A 22,438-nucleotide genomic window follows, 5' to 3' on the forward strand; every position below is an offset into this window, starting at 1 on the left:
GGATCAAGAGGTCCGAAATTCGAGACCAGCCTGGCCAACATAGTGTAACTCAGTGTCTATTAAAAATACAAAAAAAAAAAAAAAAATTAGCCGACCGTGGTGGCAAGTGCCTGTAATCCGAGCTACTCCGGAGGCTGAGGCAGAAGATTCGCTTGAACACGGGAGGTAGAGGTTGCAGTGAGCTGAGATCTCCCCAAAGCCCTCCAGTCCGGGCGACAGTGCGAGATTCCGACTCAAAAAACAAACAAAAAACAAACCGATGAACTCTTGCTGTCGACGACATCGTAAGAGTTCCTTGGTTTTAAGGGGAAGAAATAATAATCCTCAATGTCAAAATTGTTGGGAAGCTCTTCTCTAGAATTTATCTCACCGAAATGGAAAGGTCCTCTAATTCGATAAAATCTTTTAAATTGAAACCTAATCTAAGGTACCTTAGATTATATGTTTCAAAATGTTCTTCACATTGAAACTATTCAATTATGTTAAAAATGTTTTACACTAAAACACGATAAATGAGATTGAGACACTACTGTCCCCAACATCTGGAGATGTACACAGGTGTTAATAATCTACTAGTTGTAAGGATAGTACTGTGTGTACAGTACCATTATTTTACCCTCATCATTTGCAATTGATTGAACGGACCCTCTGTAACTGCCTGTGAATCATGTCAGTGTCACTCCATCGATATTTGCCGAATATTTGTCATGTGGCAAAGTATTTATTGTACAAAAGTTGACACATAATAACTGAGGTTTCACTGAGCTTTACACACCAGGCTACAGGTACAACCCATTGATGTGTAGTCTCCAAAAATATAGTTTATGCTTTAAGAATACTGCGTCGCCAGAAACTCCCTATGTGTAGACAAAAAGGGTTTTGTGAACAGCGAGGTGACTTGGCTTCACCGTTTGTTGCCACAGAACCATTCCGTGGGAGATTTCGTAAGCAGTGAGGAAGGGAGAGGCGGAAGACTCGGCTGAAAATAAAGTGGGAGCAGCGGGTCGTGATCTGTCGGTGGCTGGGGACTCGCATGGAGGGAATAAACACGGAATCTCTGCTAAGGCTGTGCAAGGCGTCCGGGCAAACCTCACGCTACTCTCACTGTACTCTTTCGCGCCACCTGTCAGACGGGAGGAGCTGCCAGGGATTGAGAGGGTTAGGAGAGGGTGCTTGGGGTCCCGGAAGGCGGCTGCGGGCCTCAGGTCTCCGCCCAAGAGGCGCTGGGGGTGGGGCTGGGAGTGGTGGGGGCGGCGTGCTAGATCCCGAAGAGATTTCACTCGTTCCCTGGAGCCCCGCTAGGGGACTCGGGCGCTACCGCCCGCCCCTCCCCTGAGGCCTCAGCTCCTCCTCCCAGGCACGTGACCGCAGCCGGCTGGTAACTGCGCTCCCGCAGCGTAGCTCGCTCTGTTTCTTCCCTCCCGCCGCGGTGCCCTTCTTCTCCTCAGTTCCCATCCCTCCGCTCTCCCCCGCCTTGCTCTCCACGCCCCAATCGCGGCTTCAGTTTAGAAGCGCCCGCCCTTCAGCCCTTTTCGTCGCTTGCTCATTGGCTGAGGTCTCAAGGACGCGTCCCGAGGGCGGGTGGCAGCCATTGGTGGGATGAGCAATCCGAGTTCCCGGATGAGGGAACATTCTGCAGTATAAAGGGAGCAGGGAAGGCGGGAGACAGCGCAGTTTGAATCGCGGTGCGACGGAGGAGTAGGTGGTGGGATCTCGCCGTGGGTCTGATTAGCTCTTTCTCTGCCTTGCTTGCTTGAGCTTCAGCAGAATTCGAAATGGTAAACTTCGCAGAGGCGCTCGATGACTCCGCGGGTTTTTGCTGGCGGGAGAAAAACCCGTTACACAGGGGGATGGGGGTGAAGTGGCGACGGTTGGGAACGCGCGGAGACAGGATTTAGAAAGGGGGGGAGGTGTTTTTTCAGCTGCTAGGGGAGCAGCCTCGGATCTCGCAGCGGGCGGTGACGGTTGGTTGGGTGGCGCGCGCAGCGCCGCTGGGGGCCGGCGGACGGGCGGAGGCGCGCGGCCGCCGCGAGCGCGCGGCAGGGGGCAGGCAGGCGGGCGGGGTCGCCCCTGCGGCGCCCGGCGGGCTGGAGACCCCGGCGGGGTGCGGGGACGCGCTCTTGCCGGGACGCGCTGCGGTGGGGGATGGGCGCGCCGCCTTGGTAATTCTATATTCTCCGTTCCTCCTCCGCTCGCGGGCGTGTGCGCGCCGCAGGCTGGCGGTAAGGCTGGGAAGGACTCCGGAAAGGCCAAGACAAAGGCGGTTTCCCGCTCGCAGAGAGCCGGCTTGCAGGTCAGTAGTTGTTCGTGCAGTCTGGGATTCGTGATGTTTTCTTTGCATTTCCTTTCTTGTTTATCATCGCTCTCGCTGGGCGTTTTGTGTATGCGTGGGTGATGCGGTGTAGCGACTTGGGTTGTCCATACGATAAATATGGGGGGGAGAAATCACGTGTTTCGATGTCGGCACGCGTTGCTGCGCCCGTGCCCCTTGCTTTGGCGCGCGTATAATTTCCCCATCTCTAGTTCTCATATTTTTGCGTATTTATGTTTGTGTATGTTTAAAATTTAAGTTCCCAGTGGGCCGTATTCATCGACACCTGAAATCTAGGACGACCAGTCATGGACGTGTGGGCGCGACTGCCGCTGTGTACAGCGCAGCCATCCTGGAGTACCTCACCGCAGAGGTAAATGGGTGAACGCCTATAATCCGGAGAAGGTTTTGGGGGCGGGGAGGCGGCGAGAGGGAAGGAGGAAAGTGATGCAAGAAAACTCCCAGGCCCTGAACGCGGCGAGAGGCCTAAGAGAACGCTAGAGGGAGCTGGTGTTCAACAAGGATCCTCCTGAGCTTGAGTTCTCTGTTCTTGGAAATAAAATTGCGTGCCCCCTGTATATCTTGCCAGTCAGACAGTGGGGAACGACTCCAGCTGGTAGGTCTACGTTCGTGAGGGTTTTATTCTGCTCTCTGAATCTTAGCCAAAGGAAAGTTGGAAGGGAACTGATTAGATTCTGCCTTCTAGGTACTGGAACTGGCAGGAAATGCATCAAAAGACTTAAAGGTAAAGCGTATTACCCCTCGTCACTTGCAACTTGCTATTCGTGGAGATGAAGAGTTGGATTCTCTCATCAAGGCTACAATTGCTGGAGGTGGTATGTAACTACTAAAATTTTAAACAATTCAAAGGAAGGAATTCTTTGCTGTTTTAATTTTTTTTGTTAGTAGTTTTTATGGAAGAGGACATTCATTTTCATTGATACAAGTATGGTTGTATCATGAAATTTGATTTATATGTATAACTCAATTTTTATGTCATACTTGAGCTTCACGTTTTTAAAGATAGCTTTCAAGTCGAACAGTGTATACTTTATTGGTTTCAAATACTGTAATTTTTAAAAAATCTTAAGTAGAATTAATTCCTGTGACTCTCCTAGGTGTCATTCCACATATCCACAAATCTCTGATTGGGAAGAAAGGACAACAGAAGACTGTCTAAAGGATGCCTGGATTCCTTGTTATCTCAGGACTCTAAATACTCTAACAGCTGTCCAGTGTTGGTGATTCCAGTGGACTGTATCTCTGTGAAAAACACAATTTTGCCTTTTTGTAATTCTATTTGAGCAAGTTGGAAGTTTAATTAGCTTTCCAACCAACCAAATTTCTGCATTCGAGTCTTAACCATATTTAAGTGTTACTGTGGCTTCAAAGAAGCTATTGATTCTGAAGTAGTGGGTTTTGATTGAGTTGACTGTTTTTAAAAAACTGTTTGGATTTTAATTGTGATGCAGAAGTTATAGTAACAAACATTTGGTTTTGTACAGACATTATTTCCACTCTGGTGGATAAGCTCAATAAAGGTCATATCCCAAACTAGTTGTGTTTTAAATTTGCTTGGTTTGATTGTTTATAGGAACATGTTTTGAAAATCCCATCTAGCAGCAATAACTAAGCACATTTCCTGATGACCGAACTGTCAAATCTGTAGAGCAACAAAGTGAGATAGCCCAAGTATGTATATTTCAATGTTGTATTTATGAGCTACTAAAGTTTTTCAATTTAAAAGTTGGCAGGAGCCGGAATGGGATTGTTAGTTTCTTAGGCTAAGTGTGACCATTTCAGTTTGTACATTGGCTTTGCTTGCTATGTGACAGCAGTACACCAGTATGCTGTCAGTGTGGTGGGCTTCGGGAGGGAGAGGATTAGTAGGAGTGTCCTGTATATCCACAGAAGGAACTCTGAAGTTAAACTTTGGAGATAATAGTGCTGTGTGCCAGGCCCTGCTTTGAAGTTTAAGTGCTCAGTAACAGCACTGGGGATATACTCTCTATTTTATCTAAGAGAAGCAGGGTTTCTATTTGAAAGTACCGAGTTATGGTAGTAGCAGGATTAACAATAGCTTGGCTCACGGTATAGCTATGGTTGGGTTGAGCAGATCGTTTCGACAGTTTGTCATGATTTTTTTAAAAATGGAAAATTTGCATATAGCAAACATTTCCCCCCACTGTGGAGACTAACATGACATGGTACTTCCAAGAGGTAATGTTACCCAAATAGGAAAGAAAAGATGAAATCAAAAGTTAGGGCAACACATAAGGGGCTGGTACCTGCCTTGTTTTCGCTACACAGCATTAGGACCACTCTGCACCACTCATTGCAAACTAAAAATTAAACTTATTTGGATAGCCTGACATCTGGGTCAGTAAAAACGTGCAGCTGAAATAAGGCTGTAATACATGCCAGAAGATAGGTTCAGACGACACTCGAACGTGTCCCGGAAGTACTGACACCGTGGTCCTCACCTGGCCGCATCTTCCCTCGGCTGAGGGGCCCAGAGACGGGCCTCCAAGTCCTGGGAATTTTCCTGAAAACGAGTGTCCCCCTTTCCCCATCCCGTCCTGGCCCCATCTGCGAGAGCCGCGCCCGGAGGTCACAGGGCACGGCGCTTTTAATGCCCGCAGCCGGGTCCCGGGCCCGGCGGAACCCCTCCTCGCGACTGGCAGCTCGGCTGCTAGCGCCCGCCTCCCGTGCAGGTCAGCTTCCAGCCTGCCCGCGCCAGGCGCGGACCACCAAGTCGGGTGGGACGCAGGGGCCCAGGAGCTTGGTCCCGGGCCGGGACGGATGCGACTCGCGCCCTAGCTGCCCGCGGGGGGCGGGGAGGCCGCCGTGAGGAGGCGGAGCTGCTAGGCCCGCCCGTCCGCCCAGGCCGTCGCCGCCGCTGCCGCGGTCCCCTGCGCTCCTCCCCGCTCGCCGCCGCACGCCCCCAGCCGGACCCGCCTCGCCTCCTCCGCGGCGGCGGCGGCTTCCGCCCCTCATAGTTGCGCGGCCGGAGGAAACGGAAGAAGGAGCAAGCTATGGAGGGCAACCGGGATGAGGCTGAGAAATGTGTCGAGATTGCCCGGGAGGCCCTGAACGCCGGCAACCGCGAGAAGGCCCAGCGCTTCCTGCAGAAGGCCGAGAAGCTCTACCCACTGCCCTCGGCCCGTGGTGAGACCTCAGCGTCCCTTCCCTCCCTGGCCAATCCCCAGACCACTGCTTAGTCCGCCCCTGCCCCCGCTTCAGCCCCTCCTGGGAGCCTGCGGGGCTCCCGGCCTGCCTGGGCCAGCCCCAGCCCTGGGCCCGGGGGGAGCATCCCGACACACCCCCGCCCCGGCCCCGGCTGGGGCTCTGGGAGAGCTGCCCAAGGCTCTTCTGCACCCACCTGCCCGCCGGCTCCGCGTTCCTCTGTCTTAAATGTCCAGGTTTCATTCTCCCTGGAGGAGACTTGTCTGGTCCGTTCTTACCACAGCGAGGCTTTATTTGTATCTGTGTTGTTTGATTATGTGGCCCCCTGCCTCCCCATTCTCCGTCCCGCATAAGGCCTAGGCCCCTAACGGAGTGAAAGAAACAGGGTACTCTAGTGGCTAATCTCAGGTTCCATCATTTCTGGGATCTGTAGAAAACTGTTCCCAAAGCAAACATCGAATACCTGAGATGACATTGCTTTTCCCTGGGAGAGAGTTCCTTTAGAAGAGAAGAGCACAAGTTGGGCAAGAATGGTCAGGAGTCAGTAATGATTGCTGAATAGTATCTGATTTGATAACACCATAATTATCAACAAACCTAATATCTGAGGAATATGGTACTGGACTTTATACAGTTGAATTCAGTTTATTTATTGTCCTACTCAATAGGTGTCAGAGCAATAATAGCCAACATTTATTTAGCGCTTACAGAGTGCCAAGAGTTGTGCCTAACATTTTGCATGAATTATTTCATTTATTCCTCAGAACAATTTTGTGTAAAAGGTGCAGGATTCATTTGACCAGGTTTACCCATGTGGGAACAGACTTTTCGATGAATGAATGAATGAATGAATTCGCGAATGAATGAAAATATTTTACCCAAGGTCATACAACAATTAGTGGCAAAGTCAGAATAGTAGCTGAGCTTTCAGACTTCAAAATGCCTTTAACCACTACACCATTGACTTGCCATTAGTATTTCCAGGTTAAGAAAAATGTTATATATGGATTTAATTAATTGTAGAAAATTGTTAATGAAAATGAGGGGCCATTTGTTTTATTGTCTCCTAAATTTTGTTTTCTGTGTCACTTGAAGCCCTGTGCTCTTTGCTTTTCTCTCTATCCTTTCCATTACATTGCCTTCGAACACCGTACTCAAGAGAACAGGAAAATAAAGTGAAAGAAAAGAGTTTATAATTTTTTAAGTTGCGGTTTAAAAATTTACCGTCTAAACTGTTCTCTCCCCACCCCACCCCCACACACATAGTTGGAGTCTCGCACTGTTTTCTGGGCTGGACTCCGCCTCCTGGGTTCAGGCGCTTCTCCTGCCTCGGTTTCCCGAGTAGTTGGGATTACAGGCACCCATCACCACGACTGGCTAATTTTTTTTTTTTTTATTTTTAGTAGAGATGGGGTCGTGATCCGCCCGCCTTGGCCTCCCAAAGTGCTAGGTTTACAGGTGTGAGCCACCGTGCTCTGCCGGTCTTAACTATTTTTAAGTGTACAGTTCAGTAGTGAAGTATGTTGACATTGTTTTGCAAGGACTCTTCAGAACTTTTTCATCTTACAACACAACTGTGTATTAATTAAACAGCTCCCTATTGCCCAGTCTCCCAAGTCCCTGGCAACTACCATTCTACTTTGTGTTTCTGTGGATTTAACTACTTTAGATATCTCAGATAGGTGGACTCATACAGTATCTTTTTGTGACTGTCTTACTTAGCATAATGTTCTCAAGTTTCATTTATTATTGTAACATGTGAAGGATTCCTTTTTAAAAAAAATACTGAATAGCCTGGGTGCAGTGGCTCACACCTGGTAATCCCAGCACTTTGAGAGGCCGAGGCGGGCAGATCATTTGAGGTCAGGAGTTTGAGACCAGCCTGGCCGATATGGTGAAACCCCATTTCTACTAAAAATACAAAAAAATTAGCCAGACCTGGTGGCGCATGCCTGTAATCCCAGCTACTAGTGGACGCTGAAGTGGGAGAATTGCTTGAACCCTGGAGACTGAGGTTGCAGTGAGCCAAGCTTTCGCCACTGCACTCCAGTCTGTAGCAAGACTCCGTCTCAAAAAAAAAAAATAATAATAATAATAATAATATTCCATTGTGTATATACACACCACATTTTGTTAATCCATTCATCTGTCTATGGACTGTGGACGTCTGTGTTCCTTTCACCTCTTGGCTATTATGTATAATGCTGCTATGAACAAGGATGTGCAAAGATCCTGCTTTCACTTATTTTGGATACCCAAAAGTGGGATTGCTGGATCATATGGTGATTCTATTTTTAATTTTTGAGGAACCACAATACAGTTTCTGTAGCGGCTGCACCATTTTACATTCCCATGAACAGTACATAGTGTTTCAGTTTCTCACCATATTTGCCAACACCTGTTTTCTGTTTTTTCTTTGTTTTGATAGTACCCATCCTATTGGGTGGGAGGTGATATCTCATTGTGGTTTTGATTTGCATCTTCTCTAATGATTAGTAACGTTGAGCGTCTTTTTATATGCTTATTGGCTATTTTTATGCTATCTCATTTTTGGAGAAATGTCTATTCAAGTCCTTTGCCCATTTTTAAATTAGGTAACTTGTTTTTTGGTGTTGAGTTGTAGGAATTCCTTGTTTTTTCTGGATATTAACCCCTTATCAGATATGTGATTTGCAGATATTATCTTCTATTTATATGTTGCCTTTTCACTTTATTGATTGTGTCATTTGATGCACAGAACTTTTTGAGTTTGTTGTAGTGCCATTTGTCTATTTTTGCTTTGTTTTTTATACTTTTGCTGTCATAGTCAAGAAATCTTTGCCAAGAGTTAATTATTTTTTAATCTTCCCCTAGTGCTGAATATGATTTCATTTAGTCATTATCCAGTCCTAGAGGGACAGTTTTAACATTAAGCGAGTAGACATTCTAGACAGAATAACTTGGCTTTTGAAGCCTGACTCTCCACCTACTAGCATTTAACCTTATTCTTGAGCAGGGTAGAGCTCTAGCCTTTAGCTTTTTCATTTGTAGAATGGAGACAATATACTTAATCTCATAGTGCTGTTGTGAGGATTAAATGGGTTAATACAGGTAAAGCATTTAACAATAAGCACTCAATTAATTTTAGTATCATCTCCATTTTACAAGTGTGAAGCTCTGAGAATTCTTAAAACCCACCCAAATTTACACAATCTGTAATGCTTCTGTCATGCAGAATTTGAATGAATTTCTTAAAAGACACTGTAATGTACCAAAGCACAACACAGTTTCTCTTGAAGACATGAATGGAGGAAGAATTAAGATATTTAAGGGGTGAAAGTTGGTAGTACGAATGTAAGGTAGTTTGTGATTACCAAATAAAGTGATAGGGATAACTGTGTAGTCCAAAAACTTTAAGTTCAGATGCAGACGTTGTCTCTGACTCCTTTTTAAGCGGTGACAAATTACTTAACTTCTTTAGTTATATGTAAAGTGAAGATCTCATCACAGGATTTATGTGAGCTGAAATAACGTTATGTGCCAGGACTCAGAAAAGTGTATTTTATATAGAACATTCTAGAAGATGTTTATTAGTACAATTTAAGAATTCAAGAGAGAGAAAGATCTAGGACATTTGTGTGAAATCCTGATAAATATGTCATATAGAAGGAAGTTGAAGCTGTTGGTTACAGTGAGAAATTTTAGCCCTGAATTTCACTTATTCTCGATTACTACCAAATTCTTATAACTTAGAAAGTTGACTGAATGTTCCTCTGGATGTGCTTAAACTAAGAGAGGCAAAAGAAAAGATCACATTTTGATTTCCATTGTTCTTACATGATAAGTGGAAAAATATGAGACTAAATTCCTGCCAATTTCCAGGACTTTCTGACCTCTTAAAATTTTATTTTTGCCAGGTAAGAAGTCTGATATATAAGGTAGTTTCAGAAATTGGCAAGAGTTTTTCTTAACAAAAAATTAGATGCCCCAAAAGGATCTAGGATACTGTTTCTTTCCATGTTTTTAGTTGAGGATATTATTTTACAGTTTACTTATTGCAGTGGACTTCTAAGTGAATTTAATTGTATAACTTTCAAGTATTTTATGAGTTTAGGTTTGAAAGTATAGATATATGTGAATAGTTACCACACAGGAAATATAAATATTTTAGAAAAATGTCTGTGAGCAGAGCTCAGTAACTCTATAGCTTCTGAATAAACTGTACATTTGTTGAGTTATTGATATGTTCTGGATTTTCAGAGAAGGATACAGTCTCACTGTTTTAATGCTTTACATTGCAATTTTAATACTTTAGTGCTTCCTAGTAATTGGGAGATAGTTTGTAGATTTCTTTTTATAGTAATTTGAATTTTATAGTAATTTTATAGTAATTTGAATCAATTGATGGCCTACAGCCATCAAAAGGACATTCTTCATCTACTGTAATGAATAGATAAGTATGATAATCCAAATTATATATTGAATAATATATAATTTGTAGCATCTATCTGCACAATAGCAATTTAAATAGTCCTTTTTCTTCCTAATTTTTTCTACATTATTTTAAAATTTATATCTAATAACAAATTCAAGTTTTGTCTCTTTTTGTCTCACTTAAAATGGTTTAAAAAGTAGCTTTTAAAATTGTCATTATACATCTGGAGTGTTATCCACCATATTCTTTTTAAGATAATTTCATTTTTATGTGTGTTTCTGACTTAATTAAAATTTAGTGACAAGTACAAATTATACATTCAGAACAATTATTCCTATGGCACCAACTGAAGTATTACAAAATGATTTCCAAATTTCAGCTAGTAGCCAAACTATTTCAGATATTACAGTTGAAGAAAGGATACTGAATTTGGGTTTGAATCTTAATTTAATAGTGATGTGACCTTGGGTATATAGCTTAATCTTTCTGAGCCTCAATTTTTCCTCATCTATAAAATGGATTTTGATTTATTCAACAGATTTTTACTGAATATACACTTTTCTGTGCCAGACAATATTCTAGGAACTGGGGATTCAGTGGATAGTAAGACAAACTTCTTGTTCTCATGGAGCTTACATTCTAGAGGAAATATGAAATATCTGTCTGGTATATGACATAATAATTCCATTTTTGTCATTGCCTCTTCCTTTCCTGAGCCTCAGCTTTCTCATTTGTAATCCTCACAGGCTTATTTTGAGAATATTTTACTGTCTTAATTGCTGTAAGCATGTCATGTATTATTTCTGTAGACAAAAAAAAAAAAAAAAAAAAAATAGGGCCTTGGAGTTGATAATGTAATATTTGTCTCTTCTGTCATTTGTTAAAGTACTTATTTGAGTATAAGATAATTGCTTTAAATTTGGAGTAATCTTAATTTGGATTCCACTACTTATTCCATGCTTTGTTAACATTTAGTTCTTCTGCCTTGCTGACTTCATCCCTTGTATTGTCTATGTATATAGTTGTCTCTCTCTTAAATTTAAAATATCTTAGGGGTCAGGAGCCATTTTATTCTTAATTATCTTTTTTATGCCCATGATGCCTAACAGTATTTTGCATATATTTGTGACATCTATGGGCCTGGATTTTCTAGAATGATAGCTGTTTATTTAATTTTACTTTCTTCAATAAAGAGAATTTGTAAAATAAATAAATGAAAATTTTATAGCTGTAAGTCTTTCTATATTAATACATTCACAAATGAAGCTTTTCTATAGTCAGCCTAAGTTCATAAAAATATTATAGGCATTGTCTCTATAGCAAAAATTTGGAAAGTGTATAAATGTCCATTAGTGGAAATTGGTTAAATTTATTGCATTCATAAACTATGCACCTATTAAAAATGATGACATGGACCTGTGTTTATTGCTATAAAGTGATATCTATAATGTGTCAACAATTGAATGAAATTAAGCTAAAAACTTATATAGATTATTCTATTTTTTTTTTTTTAATAATGTCTAAAAATCTAGACAGCTAGCTAACTAGAGTAACCAAAATGGTATAGTAATTTCAGGGAGGGGGATTTAGAAGTGATTTTTACTTTGTTATGTTTTTTAATGAGCTGAACATACATGTTTGTATAATCACACAAATAAAAGCTATTTATATTTTGTGAGAAAGATAAAAAATCTATTTGTGTTTCAAATTATGTGTTTTGATATTCAATTCAGCTAATGATAGACATTATATAGAAGTACAACGGAAACTTAAGAATAAAACTAGATCTCAGTTCTTCCTTTTTGGATTATTGACATAAATTTTTTTTTTTTTTTTTTTTTTGGAGACGGAGTTTCACTCCTGTTACCCAGGCTGGAGTGCAATGGCGCGATCTCGGCTCACCGCAACCTCCGCCTCCTGGGTTCAGGCAATTTTCCTGCCTCAGCCTCCTGAGTAGCTGGGATTACAGGCACGCACCACCATGCCCAGCTGATTTTTTGTATTTTTAGTAGAGACGGGGTTTCACCATGTTGACCAGGATGGTCTCAATCTCTTGACCTCGTGATCCACCCGCCTCAGCCTCCCAAAGTGCTGGGATTACAGGCTTGAGCCACCGCGCCCGGCCGACATAAATATTTTTAATTCTATATTAACTTTTTCGTTGGTCTTTAATATGGAATATACTTAATTACATGCAGATTATGTTAAAACTCCCAGTAGAGCAGTATGTCTGGAAGGTAAATGCACAAAATAAGATTGGATAAAATCTTTCATAAAAGTGAATCTCTCGGTTTGTAAGTACTATCCCAATTAATGTTTGTAATACTGTATATTATTGTAAAAGAGATCCCTTGTGGTAGCTCAGACATTTAATAAATCAGAAAAATCCAATGTGTTCTGAATTCTCACTGTAGTTAAACTGAATTATCTTCTTAGGCATCAGTTCCAGTGATTGTTAGTCCTGACAAGCTTGCTGATTCCATTTTTATGATGATTAAACTGGATTTTGAGGCCCAGAAGTAATATAACTTGTCCACATTTTTACTTGATGCAGCAAAGGTTGTGTAGTATGAGCTCATATATGCACACAGCTACTCTTAGGCAGAAAGCTCTAAGCATGAAATTCCAGAAAAATTTTCATTATCATAGTAACTGCCAAAAATCTGTAACAACTATATGATTCCACTTCAGCAATATCCAAAATCTAGGTGTTAACATGGAAATGTCCAGAAGAACAATGGGCTAACATGTTTGTGCTAAGAATGAAAGGGAGAACTTACAGATAACTTCTAATTAGCATGCATCAGGTCATCGTGGCTACCTTTATTTTGTTTTATTTTTTATTTCATATTATTTTTTGAGATGGAGTCTTGCTGTGTCATCCAGACTGGAGTGCAATGGTGCCATCTCAGCTCACTGCAACCTTCGCCTCCCGAGTTCAAGCGATTCTCCTGCCTCAGCCTCCCAGGTAGCTGGGACTATAGGCGTGCATCACCACGTCCAGGTAATTTTTGTATTTTTAGTAGAGATGGGGATTCGCCATGTTGGCCAGGCTGGTCTTGAACTCCTGACCTTAGGTGATCTACCCGCCTCAACCTCCCAAAGTGCTGGGATTATAGACATGAGCCACTGTGCCCAGCTGGTGGCCACGTTTGAATATTAAACATATTTAACCACTTTCATATCTGGCTCCACAATTTTGAAAAAGTAATTTTTTTCATTTATTAGCTGAAATATTTATATATAGCGACACTTCCCCCTCTACGTGTCTTATGGTTATGCAGTGGTATAGTTCATATAAGAAAATCATGATAAATACTTGATTGCTTTTATCAGTTTTCAAGAAAAGGAGCCTGTTCCTTTTCATTCTCCAAAAAGTAGCCAGTTATTATTTTTTAGGTTTTTAGTCAGTGGGAGCCCCTTTATATTAGTACTTGAGTTCTGTGGACACATGTCCAGTATTCTTTAATAGTTCCTTTGCTCTTTGGTATAGCAGAATATTTCAGGTATCTCTTGAACATATCCTATGCTAGACCTAGAATCAATGATATTTCTCCAATAAACCTGGTTTCTTTTAGTGGAAAATGGTGTTTCAGCATCACAGTTCAGGCACTAGGGATGCTATGGCCACTAGACTGTACATTGTTTCTGGGCCTTTTCAGGGCAGACAGCTTTGTGGAGTGTGTTGTGTGTTGTGCTTTTGTTTTGTTTTGTTTTGTTTTGTTTTTTGAAGATAAAACAGCTTATAAGTTTATACTTCCAATTCAAGGTAAGCATAGTTCAGGGTTTTAACTTAAACTTTTCTAGCTTATATTTCTATGTAGTTTTTTTCCTCAGTGGTAAGCATAGTTTTCAAAGACATAGGTAATTATAGAATATGTCATGACTTCATGCCATGTCATGTACACAGTAGTTTCAAAGTAGTAGTATCAGTACTACCCCAGAAATATAATTATTTAAAACAGTTAAATTTACTTTGCATATACAATCAGTTCTCTGCATTTGTGGTTCCACATTCTCAGATTCAACTAACCAAAGATTAAAAATATTTAGGAAAAAAAGTGTAAAAGACTAACAACAATGAAAACTAATAAAAATAAAAAACAATACAGTATAACTTTATATAACATTTACATTTTACTACTTATTATAAGTAATTTAGAGATGATTTAAAGCTTATGGGAGGATATACATATATTTTATGGAACTGACTTAAGCATACACAGATTTGGGTACCCTTGGGGTCCTGAAACCACTCTTCTACGGATACTGAGGTATAACTGTATTCTTCTAATTCTCTTTTTCACATATAGTTTTGTAAAATTTTGAAATAATTTCAAACTTATAGAAAAGTTGCAAGAATAATACAAACTTACAGAAACACAAAATAATACAAACTTAATACAAAGAATACTAACTTTTATATACATTTTATTTGCTTTGTTAAAATTTTTACATTTGCTTTATCATGCCCTTGCTCTCTCCCTCCCTCCTACCGTTCTCTCTTTCTCTTTCTACACACACTCACACACACACACCCCCAACACAGTTTAAATATTTTTCTGGAACCAATTAACAGTAGTTGTAGACATGATATCCCATTACCCCTAAATAATTCAGCATATGTTTTCTAAGACAAGGACACTCTTTTATACAACCGCAGTATAACTGTGAAGTTCATGAAATTAGTGCTTACACCTCATTCAAATTCTGTCAGATTTCTCAATTATGCCTCTTGCAGCAAAACAAACAAAACCCCAAAATACGTGTCACATTTATGTGGCCATCATGTTTTATTGTCCAGATACCATCTTTTTTTTTTTTTTTTTTTTTGACTTTGGTATTTTTGATAAGTATAGGCCAGTTTTGTTTTGTTTTGTTTTGTTTTGTTTTATCTCGGCTCACTGCCACCTTCACCTCCCATGTTCAAGTGATTCTCCTGCCTCAGCCTCCCAAGTAGCTGGGTAAATTATGTTGGGCATGCGCCACAACGCCCAGCTAATTTTTTTTTTTTTTTTTTTGTATTTTTAAGTAGAGATGGGGTTTCACCATGTTGGCCAGGCTGGTCTTGAACTTCTAAACTCAAGTGATCGCCTGCCTCAGCCTCTCAAAGTGCAGCGATTACAGGCATAAGCCACTGTGTCCAGCCTAGGCCAATGCTTTTATAGAATTTCCCTCAACTTGTTTTTTTTTTGTTGTTGTTGTTGTTTGTTTGTTTTAAATAAATAGAGACAGGCTTTGACTGTGTTCCCCAGGCTGGTTTCGAACCCCAGGGCTGAAATGATCCTCCCATCTTGGCCTCCCAAAGTGCTGGGATGACAGGCATGAGCCACTGTGCCTAGCCCTTAATTTGGGTTTGACTGATATTTCATTATATTCGTTTTTGGTGTAATACCATGGAAGTAATGTGCGTTCCTTTTTTTTTCTTTTTGAAACGAGTTTCATTTTGTCATCCTGGCTGGAGTGTAGTGGCATGATCTTGGCTCACTGCAACCTCTGCCTGCTGGCCACAAGTGATTCTCCTACCTCAGCCTCCTGAGTAGCTGGTACTACAGGTATATGCCACAATGCCTGGCTAATTTTTGTATTGTTTTGTAGAGACAAGGCTTTGCCATGTTGCCGAAGCAGGTCTGGAACTCCTGGGCTCAAGTGATCAGCCCACCTTGGCATCCCAAAGTGCTGGGATTACAGGTGTGAGCTATCACATCCAGCTGATTTTTGTTCTTAGTGTAACATATCAGGAGACACATGATGTTGATTTGATCCTTACTGGTGAGGTTACTTTGATCAGTCAGTTAAGTAAGTTATTGCTGTTTTCCCCCACTATGATGTTATTCTTTTCTTCCTTGTAATTAATACATATTTTGTGGGGAAATACTTTGAAACTGTGTACGTGTCCTGTTACTGAGCAAACTTTCACATCTTTGTAGTGTCCATTGATTATTCTTCCCTGAATAAATTTCTGATGGTTGCCAAATGTGGTTTTCTAATTCCATAATTCCTTCTACATTTATTAGTTGGCATTCAGCCTCAATTATCTGTTATGGATTCATGGTTTCCTGTTTAATCTGTCATTATCATCATTTATTTCAGTGTTCAGATTTAGTTAGTGGGAGCCCCTTCAGGCTGGCTCCTGTGTCTTTTTGACATGTCCTCATTGTTCTTTGATTTTTTTAAAATTCCTAACACACAAAAAAATTTCAGGTTCACATTTTACTTTCTCTGCCCTAGAAATTAGCTATTTTCCAAGAAGTCCTGATTCCTTTTACTGGACAATTGTATTTGGAAACTAGATTTAGATACTAAATGAACTCATGGCTTACAGAGGTGTTGTCATTGCTTGTAGCCCTATCAGTGGACAGAGCCAGGAAATAAATGTATGTATGAATGCACGTATGTATATTTATGTATATATGTGTTTGTGGTATACACATATCTATAGTAACTTGATCAACATTAATTTTAGTATTTGTGATGCAGACATATGTAGTATATTTGCACACTTCCATTTTTAGTAAAATGCCACAGAGTTTATTCTAGCCATCTCCATTTCCATATGAGATGAGCATGAGAAATGTGGCTCCCACTTATTTGCTCATTTTCCCTTTTATGTAATGAATGTATTGCTTTATTACATAAAATTGAGCTTTTATGTAAAATTTTGTATATATTTTAGTACATAAAAGCTCACTGGTGCAGGCCCTCTTGATTCAGCCATGTTTTTAGTTGTGACTGTCTCTATTTTTTATTTTATTATTTTTTTGATACAGTCTCTGTCACCCAGGTTGGAGTGCACTGGCATGGTCTTGGCTTACTGCAACCTCTGCCTCCTGAGTTCAAGCAGCTCTCCTGTCTCAGCCTCCAGAGTAGCTGGGATTACAGGCATGTACCACCACACCTGGCTATCTTTTTTATTTTTAGTAGAGACAGGGTTTCACCACGTTGGCCAGGCTGGTCTCGAACTCCTGACCTCAAGTGATCTGTCTACCTTAGCCTCCCAAAGTGCTGGGATTACAGGCGTGAGCCATCACGCCTGGACATGACTATCTTTTGAGTCCCAACAAGCTTCCTTGGTTCAGGGTTCACAGATATTGCTAGCTTCAAATTCCAAAAGGAAGAGAAGGGAAGGGAAGAAGTCTAATAATTTTTCTATTAGAGGAAGAAAAGACAGGGGAAGCCCACCATTTAAGAAATATTCAAACCATATCTACAGTGTTAGAAAATATTGTCATTACATGCTATATGCCCTCTTTCTTAACTGTCATTTAGTCTTAGTTGTATAAATAGCTATACATTTAATGCTTACTGCTACCAATCCTTATGTCCGTGTATATGTAATTATTTTGGATTCCTAAAGCCTGTTTTATAATGGATTCCCAGAAGGGCTTGTGGGAACTAAGCTCCATTAATTCTAGAGTGTTGAAAACAGTTTATCTGTGTAGCCTTACTGCTTGAAGTTAGTTTGGTGGCTACAAAGTCTTTGGCATACATTTTATTTCCTTGTGTATCTGTGTTACTCCATTGTTTTATGCAAGTACTACTGATGAACAAAGTCCAATGATAGTCTAATTTCCCCTCCTTTATAAGTCATTTGCTCTTTTTGCCTAGATGTTTAGTTAACTTTACTGGAATGTGTTTTGGTGTTGGTTTTTCCTGGTCAGTATTGGATCTGTGATTTGCCTTTTCATTATATAGTTTCAAAATTTTTTTGTTTTTATATCACAAAAGTTTATTTGTTCTATTCTTTATTTTTCTTCAGGACTCCTATTGTACATATGTTGGATCTTTATTATTAATATTTTCAGTTTACTCTTGATTTTTTTTTTTTTGTCTTTTTCACTTAAAAAATTTTTTTTTAAATTCCGTTCTGGTATATTTTCTTTCTCTTAAAGCATTATCCATTGTATTTATGAGTCTTTGTTTCTTCTAGTTTAGTCTTTTTTAAATAGATTTTTTAATGTCTTATTTTTTGTTGAGTTTTATCAGCTAAGTTTTTGATACATAGTTTCCTTTTCTGGTTTTTTCTTTTTTCTTTTTTTTTTTTGAAACAGAGTCTCGCTCTGTTGCCCAGGCTGGAGTGCAGTGGTATGATCTTCGCTCACTGCAGCCTCCACCTCCCAGGTTCAAGCAATTCTCCCACCTCAGCCTCTCAAGAAGCTGAATAGCTGGGATTACAGGTATCTGCCATCATGCCTGGCTAAATGTTTGTATTTTTGTAGAGACGGGGTTTCACCGTCTTGGTCAGGCTGGTCTTGAACTCCACCTCAGTTTTTCAAAATGGTGGATTACAGGTGTGATCCATTGCCTCTAGCTAATTTCTGATGTTGTTGTAATTTTGATATGTATTGTTCTTTTATATCATGCATTAATTTTTAGTCTTTTCAGCTTGAAGTAATAAAGTGTTCATCTGTTTTGTCAGCAGGTGTTTGTGGTATGTATTCATTGTCTTCAGAGGTTTAATTTTTACTCATCCTTTTTTTCTTATAATTTTGTATTAGGTTTGACTTCTGTCATTTTCTTTTACTCATTTTTATGTGCTGTTAGACTTCCTAAATACATAGAGATCCTTCTGTTTTTATGTAATGTTTAAAAATGTCATCTTGCTAAATGAGATTTCATTCCTTTAGCCTTCCCTACTTTTATCTTGAGTTTCTTTTTCATATTTTTTTCTGTTTTCTCTATCCTCTGTTTTCATATTTTTTTCATATTTTGTTTTTCCTTTTTTCTCTTTTTTTTTTTTTTTTTTTCTGTTTTCCCTATCCTCTTTTTTCTTTTTTCCCTATCTCTTGGGTTCTGTTTCCAGCAGCTTCTTCTTGGTGTGCCTTTGCTCAGGAAGAGAGCTTTGATTGATTTTTTTTGAGGGCATGTAGTGACTAGAGCCTTCCATGCCCTTAAAGCTTTATTGTGGACCCTTGTACTTGTGTACTATTGTAGTAAGCAAAACTCATTCCTTTTGGCACACTTTTCCCAGTTTTGCCTGCTGTGCTACATAGAGTCCCTGCTGGTTATTTTTATTTTTATTTTTTATGTTCTGTGTGCTGGCAAATGCCCATTTATTATACTCCACTACCCACACAGATCTTGTGGCAGTTGGTGGTTTGTCCCCACCTTCTTCTATTTTGGGCTTTTGTGCATGAGGTTTTTCTCTGATGAGGGAATTTGGAGAGATTTAAAATTTAAGCTGCTGTCATAACCTTTTGTCCAGAATCCCCACAAAGTTATTATATTTGAATGTTGTGAACCACTACCTATCTCCCTTAGACCATGCTGGTTTTCATTGTGATTGTAGACTAAATATAGACTATAGTTTAAAAATTGGCAGGGTGCGGGGCTCATGCCTGTAATCCCAGTACTTTGGGAGGCCAAGCCAGTCAGATCACTTGAAGTCAGGAGTTCGATACCAGCCTGGCCAATATGGTGAAACCCTATCTTTACTAAAAAAAAAAAAACAAAAAACAACAACAAAAAAAACCTACAAAAAATAACCAGGCGTGTTGGCAGGTGCATGTAGGCAGGCTCCTGTAGTCTCAACTACTAAGGAAGGTTAGACAGGAGAATTGTTAGAACCCGGGAGATAGAGGTTGCATTGAGCCAAGATCATACCACTAAACTTCAGCCTGGCTCAGTCTCCAAAATAAAAAAAATTTCTCATTAATAACTGATAGATTGGTGCCGAATTGAGTATATATATATCTTTATTATATATAAATATATTTATACATATATTTATGTTTTATACATATTTATTTTTATATAATTTGTATGTATATAAACAAAACAGCTTTATTGAGCCCTAACTCACCATACAATTCACTCATTTCGATTGTGCTATTCAGTGGTTTTTTTAGTATTTTAACAAAATTCCACAACCATTATGGAAATCAATTTTAGAACATTTCTTCAGAAGACACCCCCTACTCATTATCAGTCACTCTTCATTTCTTCCCAGTTCCACCCACCCCTGTACCCCCAGCTTTGGCAATGATTCATTTACCTTCTGTCTCTGGAGATTTGCCTATTCTGTACATTTCATGTAAATGAAACCTTATAGTATATGATCTTTTGTGACTGGATTCTTTCACTAAGCATAATGTTTTCAAGGTCCATCCATGTTGTAGCACATATCAGTACTCTGATGCATTTTAATTTTGAAAATACTTCATTGTCTGAATATATCATTATCCATTCATCAGTTAATAGACATTTGGTTGTCTCTACCCTTTTGCCATTATGAATGATGTTGCAATGAACATTTGTAAATCAGTCCTTGTATAGTATGTTTTCATTTCTCTTGGATGTATACTTAGAAATGGGATTGTTGAGTCAAGTGGTAACTATGTTTAATTTTTTAAAGAACTACTAGATGATTTTTCAAAGTAGCAGCACCATTTTGCAATCTCACCAGAAACTTATTAGGGTTCCAATTTCTCCCCATCCTTCTCAACATTTACTATTGTTCATCTTTTGGATTATACCCATCCTTGTGAGTGTGAGGTGATATAATAGCTAATGATGTTGAGCAACTTTTTTTGTGTGCTTACTAACCATTTGTTTGTTTTCGAGAAATGTCTATTCAGATCCTTCACCTGTTTTTTTAACTGTGTTTATCTTTTTGTTACTGAACTGTAAGAAATCCTTATATATTCAGAATACATTTTTTTAATTAAGTATGTTATTTGTAAATATTTTTTTTCCATTCTGTTGTTGATAGCCTTTGAAGTACAAAAGTTTTAAATTCTGATAAAGCCCATTTTCTCTGTTTTCATTTTATCACTTTTACTTTTGTTACTATAGTTAAGAATGTTTTTTCTAAATGAACATCATGAAGATTTACTTCTGTATTTTCTTCTAAGAGTTTTGAAGCTTTCTTACATTTAGGTTTATGGTACATTTTGAGTTAATTTTTGTGTCCCATGTGATGTAGTCCAAATTTATTCTTTTGCATGTGGATAGCTAGTTGTTGACCCATAAGTTCTGATATGTAGTATTTTCATTTATATTAAATTCCAAATATTTTGTGATTTCTGTTATTTCTTTGATACATAAGCTGTCTAGATTTTTTGTATTTGTTTTTTCTTTTCCAACCCATTTGTGATTTTTTACTTTTTTTTGTAATTGATTTCTAACATAACTGTATTGTGCTCATAGATTGTGGTATATATATGGTACTAATTTTTTAAGACTTGAAGAGGACCACTCTATGGTCTAGCTATAATGTGGGCATATGAGAAAGGAATATTGACCAGTTGGGTATAACGTTATACCTCTTAGATAAAGCTTATAAATTTGATGTTTAAGTAGTCTGTATCCTTAATGATTTTTTAAAAATTTACCTTACGTCAGTTACTGATTGAAATGTGTTAAAATCCACAATGATGGTGGATTTCTCTTTTTTTCTTTGTAGTTTTGTTAAAATTTTTTATGTTTAGTTTTAACTTTTATTATGGGAAGTTTCAAGCACACACAAAAGGAGAAAAAACAGTGTAATCACTTACCTGACACTCACCCTATCACTTACCCTATCTTGAACCATTATGAATATATATGGCCTACCTTATTTCATACATTCTTACTACCCCTACTTTTATGCTTTTCCTCCACAGATTATTAAAAAACAAATCATAGGTAAAACTGTTATTTTTTACACTCATTCCTCATATTTACTCTCACATTTACCACACTATTTGCTTACCATTCCTTTTTGCATCTTAGCCTATCTGTAAATGTTTTCCTTTTGCCTGAAATATATATACTACAGTATCCTCTAGTGAAAATTTTTTAGTGATAAATTTTCCATTTGTTTGAAAATGTTTTTATCTTGTGCACTTTCTGGAAAATTAGTGCAGAACTCAAGTTAGCAGTTTATTTTTTTCTGAGCATTTGAAACATAGTATTTCAGTGTCTTTTGGCTCCCATTGTTGCTTTTGAGAATTAAACAGGAAGTCTAAATTTCTGTTACTTTGTGGAGGATCTCATTGGCTCCTTTAAAGACTTACCTCTTTTTCTTTGTTAATCTGCAGTTTCACATGATATGACAAATAAAATTCTGTCATAAATAATTCAATTATTATAATCTCAGGTTAGTAGCTTTAACTTTCTTAAGTTCATATCTACTTCTAGATGGTGATTAGTATTCTGTAAACAGTTAAGTACATAGGCATGCATGCTAATTAAAAAGATTCTATGGTGAATCCTTTTGGAGACCATAGTTCATAATTTGTCTGCTTTAAAACTTTCTTTTCAGGATCTTGTGTATGTACCTTGATGTAAACAGGCACAGTATACTTTATCTATTTACAGCACTATTGGAAATAATTATGAAAAATGGAAGCACGGCTGGAAATATCCCTCATTGCCGAAAACCATCAGGTAGTGGTGATCAAAGCAAGCCTAATTGCACAAAGGACAGCACATCTGGTAGTGGTGAAGGTGGAAAAGGCTATACCAAAGACCAAGTAGATGGAGTTCTCAGGTAGGAATAAATATGATTTCCATCTCAATCATAATTGGTACTAATGTACTTTTTG

General features: G+C 39.1%; 2 protein-coding genes across 6 annotated transcripts in view; both read left to right on the top strand.

The window, feature by feature from the left end:
- The first annotated feature begins 1,560 nt into the window (after window positions 1-1,560).
- LOC116538941 (histone H2A.Z) lies at window positions 1,561-3,868 on the top strand. The gene is made up of 5 exons (XM_032261531.1): window positions 1,561-1,778; window positions 2,216-2,293; window positions 2,571-2,684; window positions 3,018-3,147; window positions 3,430-3,868. The coding sequence occupies exons 1-5, from the start codon at window positions 1,776-1,778 to the stop codon at window positions 3,489-3,491; spliced, it is 387 nt and encodes a 128-aa protein (XP_032117422.1). The 5' UTR covers window positions 1,561-1,775; the 3' UTR covers window positions 3,492-3,868.
- A 1,320-nt stretch (window positions 3,869-5,188) lies between these two features.
- The window catches only part of DNAJB14 (DnaJ heat shock protein family (Hsp40) member B14), a 51,171-nt gene continuing 33,921 nt past the window's right edge, over window positions 5,189-22,438 (top strand). For 2 of the 5 annotated variants that reach the window (XM_032261527.1, XM_032261525.1), the window contains exons 1-2: window positions 5,193-5,479; window positions 22,212-22,383. In XM_032261527.1, the coding sequence (XP_032117418.1) occupies window positions 5,347-5,479; window positions 22,212-22,383 (305 nt within the window). In that variant the 5' untranslated portion in view covers window positions 5,193-5,346. Of the gene's footprint in view, window positions 5,480-22,211; window positions 22,384-22,438 lie in introns of all 5 variants that reach the window. The other 3 variants (XM_032261529.1, XM_032261530.1, XM_032261528.1) reach the window with 3 other exon arrangements.

Source organism: Sapajus apella, unplaced genomic scaffold (genome assembly GCF_009761245.1).
Source record: "Sapajus apella isolate SASKATOON/1434 unplaced genomic scaffold, GSC_monkey_1.0 scaffold124, whole genome shotgun sequence".
Taxonomy (NCBI): Eukaryota; Metazoa; Chordata; class Mammalia; order Primates; family Cebidae; genus Sapajus; species Sapajus apella.